Source organism: Pseudochaenichthys georgianus, chromosome 3 (assembly GCF_902827115.2).
Source record: "Pseudochaenichthys georgianus chromosome 3, fPseGeo1.2, whole genome shotgun sequence".
Taxonomy (NCBI): Eukaryota; Metazoa; Chordata; class Actinopteri; order Perciformes; family Channichthyidae; genus Pseudochaenichthys; species Pseudochaenichthys georgianus.
Window position 1 is genome coordinate 32069065 of NC_047505.1, and position 7972 is coordinate 32077036.

Sequence of the window (7972 nt, forward strand, 5' to 3'; positions counted from 1 at the left end):
CGACAATCCAACAGTAAAAGTATTGGTTAAACACAAGTCAACATAGCTGTGTTCAAAGTCATCCCATGCCTCACATTCTCGTCCGCGATGTTTTTCATGTTTCAGCATCACCACCAATAAACAGCTAAGAAACATCATTTTAATTAATTAAAATGTTTAAGTAATTTTTAAAATAAATTAGTTAACATAATGACTCCAGTATTCAGTGTTTGTCAGAAGAAGAAATGTGTCATACCAATGTTATCTTGCTCCAAAAGTAGACTTTATATATTTTCCTGAAATATTTTGTTCTTTTTTTATTGTTTCATCTTTTATGACATCAAAAATAAATAAACATTTAGACAGCATCCTTTCTACCTTATATGAACATTTTTAAACAGCATAATTTGTTATCTATGTATGTATTATTCTCCATATTTATACAAACATACACTTCACAGTGAAAATATTCTGTACACTGCTGAATATATACGTGAAGCAGGACCTGCCGCCACATTGTTTACAATAGCTACTGCTTGCCTTTGCAAAATCACAAACAAAACATACACAAAAAGCAGTAGAAGTTCACTACTCGGTATATTGAGATCTTTTTATGCTGCTGCAACAAAAACAATTTCCCAAATTGGGATCAATAAAGTACCATCTTATCTTATCTTAGAGGTTACATTCATATTCAAGTCTTTGTTCAGAGCCAGAGTCCAGTCAGAACTGTGGGAATTCAATGTTCTGTTTTTACGAGCTTCATTAAGGCAGCTTAATATATGATCATTTTAAACACTAATTTACACTGATAGTTATGAATAAAATCTACACCTGACATTAAAGAGAATATCAGCTAATGCTTCAAGTCAACTACTCTTACTACTTGTATATGTTCTACTTAGCTTAATACAATGATTGTTTCTTCCCTGATTCACAGTCATCATGTGTTTACCAGTTTTCGTGAATAAGCCTGTCAAAACGCTATCAAACTTAATGAGTTGAGGGTGTTGGTTAATATTTACGTGTGAGTTGATTCCCGAATCAAAACACAATCATTTCATTGATACAAATGTTTGCTGCACATAACATAATTTCAGTGGCTTGATATGACATTAAAGCTATAAAATCCGGTTTTTCTTACTTTTGTTTACCTTTTTTACTTCCACTCTCACAATCCTATTTTGAACAGGCGTTCAAACTATGTGTATGTGTTATTGCTTGTATTGATGTGGTACATTAAACCCTCCACCTTCTAACTATGCTTGTGCCATCACTTGCTTCTTGTTATATACTTGCCATTTCCTACCTCATCAAATATTGCACTACTTCTCCTCTGTAGAAACTGCATGCAGCATCTCTATCTGCACTCACGTCTCCTCCAGTTTGATCTGCTTTTTTCTTAGTTATAAATAAGGAAGAAAATCATTTAAATGAAGACAGTTTTCTTTAAATAGACCAATAAAAACGGATGCTGTACATCCTACTATCTAAGTACTATATGAGTGAATGCTTGATGTATTTCACAGAAAGAGAACTTCATGTCCTGACATTAGCAGGCTGCTACTTTATACATCCGCCATGTGGCTGGTATCACCACATGCTGGCTGTGGTACTTCTGTAGTCCCAAGGTCCTTTTTCTTTTTGGAAGGTCAGACAGAGTAACCAGTTCTCTGACAGTTCACTCTCAAGTTTTTTTCTTTTTTAAATAACATCCTGAGATTGTCATTATTCATCATGGTGGGAGGAATCAGGGCTGGACTCATCCTCCTCCTCCACTGTTTCAGCCACCAGTGTGTCTCGCCGTTTGAAGGCCGCCGCCAAGGTCACGCTCAGCCGCGGTTTGACGGGCGCCATCTCCGACAGCCCAATGTTGTTTCCACGGGTCACAAGCGTCGTCTTATCCATAATCTCTCCACTGTGCTTGGACACCACTGCATCCAGGAAGTCGTATTTGTGTGAAATCTTGCCACTCTCAAACAGGTACTTTGCCAGGTAGGAGACAGCAACGTTACCCAGAAAGGAGGCCAACATGGAGACGGTCTTAAAGGGGAACTTCTGGACAACCACATCCTCCATCTCTCCAGTCATGTGGTGTATCCTCTGCTCAGTGGTCCATCCAGGGTAATAAATGAAAGGGGGCATCCGCAGGTAGGGCTCACCTCCACCTATACGCAGCAGCATGCCGAACAGGTAGGCAGCCACAGAGCCGTACGTGTTGGTGCCTTTGACAAAGAGCACGCTGATCAGCTGGGGGAAGATGATGACGTAAACCAGATCTGAGCTCAGATACCACAGCCCGTAAACTGTCCCGGTCACAAGCGCCATCACTGTAGCAAGGCCACCGAATACAAAGATAGTAATGCGCATCACCCATACGATCTCACGGTCAGACGCCTAAGGAGGTAGAGAAGAGTGAAGAAAGGATTGTGACATGTGCAGGACGGTCAAAGAAACAAGGGTTCTGTATAAACTCTGACAGAAAACTTCAGATGACTTCAGGGCAAACACAGGTACTTACGGACTGTCTGAAAGCAAGTTGGTAGATGTTCCTGGCAAACATGGAGCTTGCTGAAAGGATGGATGAGTCTGCGGAGGACATGACAGCTGCAGACACTGCACCAAGTCCGAAGAAAGAGACGAATGGAGGGCAAAGATGTTGGAGCACGATGGGTAGAATCATGTCGGCTTGGTCCCTATCTTTAGGAGCGATGGCCCCATAACTCGTCTGGTTCCAGTCTGAGGAACAGAGAGATCACATGACATATCCAGTGTGCTTAGTATACATGTACTGTGACATAAATAAATATTAATCTCGCCTCCAGAGAAACTAACTTCTCCAATGTAAGCCTTAGATTACTCATCATATTGTAAAACATACAATTGCTACAAAACATGCACAACTATTAGCATTGCAATATTTATTTTTCATTTAGTTTCTATTTTTTTTTTTCCAATGTTTATGCTCATGAAATCAGTTTTAGAATAGTATCAAACTCAAGTAAAAAACTATTTACTGGAAATATATATAAGCAAGGTTGAACTTGACCAAGACCTGTGTCCTTTCGATTGTGTAATAATGTTTGCTTGTGATTATTCATTTCATGATAAAACAAGACAAAATAAAGTTGTATATCCTGGTGTTCACTGAGGAATCCTGCACCTGGAAATCTGGAGATCAAACCACTAATTTGGTCCCTTGCCTCCCTCTAATGTAATATGTACACAGCCAGTGTGGTTATTAAATGGATTCTTGCTTCATTATGGATGAGGTGCACCAGCTGCTATTTACCAGGCTCTATTTAGATCTAAGGGCAACATGTACCCACCCAGAGCATCCCCCCCCCAAAACAACCACAAACACAGACTGTGAGCTCTCTAACCTGTGGAGGCCCCAATGGCCCCGATGAGAACGGAGGGCACGGCCATGACCAGGCACCCGAAAGCAGCCAGGAAGGAGAGGACCTGGGCGTAGGTGGCCGAGGAGGCCGACAGGACCCTCTGGAAATACACCTGCCAGGGTATTCCTCCAAGCATCTGTAGCACATTTGGAGACCAGTGAATAACCCTCGCATAACTTTAGTTCTCTTTTGGCTTTATAGCCCAAACTCACAAATGTGCCTCACTGGGACTTAGCCTTAGACTCTTAATCTGGAAAGTAAACACTTTGTAAAACACATTTAACAGGAGGGCATGAAATTCCTCTTAATAAGAAACCACTGATTTTGAAAAGAGCTGGAGTATATTCAATTTTTTAATGACTGATTAATTCTCTGACTGTCTACTCAACTTGATGGTATTTAGTTAGTTAGTTAGTTAGTTAGTTAGTAAGTAGACCAATTATTGGTTATCCAATTGAGAGGTGAATAACTGGTGACTGTACCAGGAGGCAGAAGTTGTCGATCCAGACCCAGGTGTCGTTCTTGCCGATGCTGCCTCTCCAAGGAGACTGGTACACCTGCTTCACCGCAGTAACGGTGATGTCTGACACCGCGGGGTTGGTCAAAGCAAAAGGGACACTGATCCACTGCAGACAACCAGAAACAAGCACAGCAATAAACACCAAATACCTATAAGCAAAATGGTAAAATAACTTCTGGAGAATTTTGTCACAAATTCATTTTTGTCACACTTTGCACCTTTCATATGTGAAAATAAGTTAGAGTGTTTTAGCATTTTTAAGGTCAAGGTCAAAGTACATGTTGTGCAAGAAATGTAACAAATCTACTCAAGAACCAAATCTAATGACACTATTGGCAATCAATACTCTTACTACTGCTCAACATAAACGTACCAGGCCGATAAAGATACAGATGAGCTGCACCACGTCAGTGTAGGCCACAGAGTAAAGTCCTCCAACCAGGGTGTAAAAGATTGCAATGAGAGCTGAGATAACCACTGACATCTTGATGTTGATGTCCACGATGACACTCAGAGTGGCACCTATGGTCATGAGCAAACAGGTATTATGGTCACTGCAACATCATATAGACAACACTCACTTTAATCATATGATCCCACTATATATTTTTTTTATTGTTGACAGAAACTTACCAAGAGCAGATAAGATGGCAGCAGACCAGAAGATTTCTCCCATGAGTGCAGGTATGAAGAGGAGTCCACCCATACGTTTCCCATATATCTGCTGGAAGGGGTCCAACATGGTGACGTAACCTCTTGAGCGCATGGGCTTAGCGAAAAAAAGGCCACCTGAGACAAAGAGTGGACACATTAGAAGGTACCAGCCATCCACAGGCCATAGTCTAGATTAAACTGCCTCTTGTACTCAAGTTTGCCCTCATGTATATTCAAATGGCTTAATTTTGCACAGTTTATTTTAATTAATCTGTTAAAATTGACAAAACTAATAATGAAACAAAAAAGAGGCTGATAATCTACAGTGAAAACCAGGTTTAGGATTTAACAAGGGGAGTTAAAGTTAGCCCTCTTATAAGGATGAATGGCACCAGTGACGGTTTTACAGCAATTCAATAATTTCAATCAGTATAGTCACTAGGTAAGTTAACGTAGAAACAACTAACAAAAATCTATTGTTATACGCCTGAACACAAGTAATATTAAACATGTGTTTTTATAGTGATTTAACAACTCACCCACAACAAGGCTGAGGGCATATCCAAAGGGAGCTTGTGCCCAAGCCAAGCCATAATCAGGTAGATACACATACTCAGCTGTGCCATTTATATATCCTCCTCCAACCCAGGTCGCTGGAAAATCGTACAGAAGAAACATGTCAGTGGAGAAAACGCAGATTTAAAATAACATTTAACTTGTCCATTTTAGTAGGAGTAGACATCTGAGAAGTTCTTACCAAATGTATGACAGAGTCTTACAGAGTTTATTTGCCATTTATTTAAAGGTGGGGTAGGTAAGTTTGAGAAACCGGCTCGAGATACACTTTTTGTTATATTCCATGGAATGCTCTTAACATCCCGATAGCAATGAATATCTTACGTGCTTTGACAAAAAATACATTCAAAAAATGTAATCTGTGGAAGCCGTGGTACTGTAAAAAGCACGACCAATCATTTTAGCCGACCCGGCTAAAATAACTGGATGGCCTACCTGCCTGTCAGCCTTCAATCTGTGCACAAATGTATCTCGTGCCCTCATTGGTCATGTGCCGTTCGTGTGTGTTGGAGGAGGGGCTCTGTAAGGAAGTGGCAGATTTTTTCCGGCGGTGTATTTTCAAATTCTAGCGCACCCGAGCAGGTTTCTCCAAAATTACCTACCCCACCTTTAAGTAAAACAAAAATACTCAAACAACTCTGTTCAGCAAAAAACATCTGATTCTTTACGCGTACAACAAAAGGAAAGAACACACTTGTCTACAGAGTTTACAGTGCAAATGTTATGTCAAGTCTTGGACCTTCTCAATATAACTATAATGACTGTATGTTATTTTAGTACAGTTTCCAGATTTAGAAGAGGCCCATAAGTATCTTTGCTAATTATAAATGGTCTTTGCAATTATCAGCAGATGCAAAGACCATTGGTAATTCAATAATAATTGATAATTCTTCTTCTTCCACGTTAAGTAAAACTGACCCAATGTGAGAGGACGTATAAAGAGGCTGATTAGATTCTAATCATCATTATAGAGGTTCGTGTGTTAGTTCATGTAAATAAAAGTGTGTGCGTTCATGTGCAAACGTAGGATATGTTTTGTTAATTGGGAAATTCATATCCTGCAAGGCTCCTAAAGACGTCATGAGATATGTCATGCTCTGATGTTGGTGGTCCATATGGAAAACATGATGTTCCATGTGCTAGTTAAACATAGTTAGGGAAAATGTTCGTGTGTCATTTAGAAACCATATATAGGCTGTGTGAAACTTAGCATTACTATTACTGCTTGAGAGCAAAAGTAATGTTTTCCTCATTATTATTGATTGTTGTACAACGAAATAATAATTGATCAACTATATCTGTGTTTGTGTTTTTAAAGCCTGTTTTAAAGAAACATCGCTACTAAAATCCCAGTTGTATTGAGCATTACATACAAACTTTACCTGTCATGGTAAATCCACCGACAAATAATCCGATGTCTCTCCCTCCCACCATGATGGTCTCGCTGCGGTTGGTCCCCTCCGCCTCCCCGGAGTGTTTGTTCTTCCATGCCGCCCAGATGCCCACAACCAGGATCAATAGATAGAAGATCGCGATAGCCACAAGCCCCTCTACATGGATGGTCATTGTCGCACCGGTATGCCGCTAGGAACGGGAGGGCATGGAGACCTGCTGCCACACAGATAAAAAAGTATCATATGTAAGTAAAATAATAATAAAAAAGAACAATACATTGGGATTAAGACTCTACACCATTTTGAGTTTTCGGTTCGTTTAATATAAAGATACATTTTAGATTTTCATCTGCGGTTGTAGTTGGATCAGATGTTCAAAACTGCATTGACTTGTTGAACGGGAATGCTGTAATAAAAATAGCCACCACAAATGTTTAATTAGCTGATTTAATGGTTTCAATGCGGTCGATTGGTCATGAAAGCTGTAGCATGTCTCTCCAAACTCAGAACAGGTTATTTGCGTCGAATCTCACTCTTCATTTTCAGAAAAGTAACGTGAAAATGTATAAAAAACAAACCTGGCAGCTCTATTAATCTATTTATATTCCTTCAAACAAAGAAAAATTAAGTTAAAAAACATTCCCTTTAATTCACACAAATATGCCTATAAATGTTATTTCCTATATACATTTTTAAGAAAATAATCAAACAAATATGTGAACATTTTTGAAAATAATCGCAGTTTGTCTTCTTGCTGGGCATTTTGATCAAACCCTTTTTCTCTTTTCGTTGTTTGACCTTCTATCCGGACACTTGCGCGTAAAATTCCAATTACGCACAGCATTCACGACTAAAATATAAACACCCATAGGTTCAAAACAGCGTTATCCAAATTATATTGTGGATAATGATAAAGATAAAGATCTGCACTTTGGTCCTGCGCAAATAAAAAATGTATCATACTATAAAATATGATAAACGCAGTCAAACAGCTTACCAAAGCTTAGAAAACACATGCAGAACTTACCTTAAGTATTTCTAAAGTCATGTGCTGGGGCACCTGAGTCTGGAAAAAGAGAGCAGAACAGTTGGATGTTTTTAAGAGCCTTGTTTCCCCCTTTGCACCGCGAGGAACAGTGAAATGAAACGTTGGTGGAGGTCTCCGGGTGACTTACTGAGGCTTATAAGGGGGCATGTGCCGTCAGCGGGCTGATACACACGTCAGAGGAACCAAACGTCGTTCTTATTAAGCACCTTGCATGGAAACACGTCAGAGTGTCCTGACTGAGGACGTGGGAGAGATTCCTTCACTCAATGTGGATTGTTGTTTGTATTACTATTTGTGTACCTCTTAATAGCTTAATATGTATTTTATTGTCACCGTTTTATTTTATTATCTTTATTGTAGGCTACTACTTTGTGCTTGAAGTATGCTTCCAGTGGCTCCT

The 7972-nt window shown here is 39.6% G+C and overlaps 1 protein-coding gene across 2 annotated transcripts; it reads right to left on the bottom strand.

Moving 5' to 3' along the window:
* Positions 1 to 314: 314 nt before the first annotated feature.
* On the bottom strand, positions 315 to 7653 carry slc5a7a (solute carrier family 5 member 7a). Of its 2 annotated transcripts, none has more exons than XM_034109810.1 (9): positions 7552 to 7653; positions 6513 to 6738; positions 5094 to 5207; positions 4534 to 4689; positions 4274 to 4422; positions 3863 to 4006; positions 3363 to 3516; positions 2501 to 2718; positions 315 to 2376 (listed from the first exon to the last, which is right to left on the bottom strand). In XM_034109810.1, exons 2-9 carry the CDS (start codon positions 6694 to 6696, stop codon positions 1708 to 1710), a joined length of 1788 nt encoding a protein of 595 aa, XP_033965701.1. In that variant the 5' UTR covers positions 6697 to 6738; positions 7552 to 7653; the 3' UTR covers positions 315 to 1707. The 2 variants fall into 2 exon arrangements, with proteins under 2 accessions (XP_033965701.1, XP_033965692.1); XM_034109801.1 differs by having other exon boundaries at positions 6513 to 6741.
* Between the last annotated feature and the right edge of the window lie 319 nt (positions 7654 to 7972).

Excerpts from the sequence above, each read along its gene's own strand:
- slc5a7a (XM_034109810.1), bottom strand. The coding sequence starts at position 6,696 with ATGACCATCCATGTAGAGGGGCTTGTGGCTATCGCGATCTTCTATCTA. Across the intron at positions 4,423-4,533 it reads TGCCATCTTATCTGCTCTTG|GTGCCACTCTGAGTGTCATC; the intron begins GTAAGTTTCTGT and ends TCATGACCATAG. Across the intron at positions 2,377-2,500 it reads AACTTGCTTTCAGACAGTCC|GCGTCTGACCGTGAGATCGT; the intron begins GTAAGTACCTGT and ends CTACCTCCTTAG.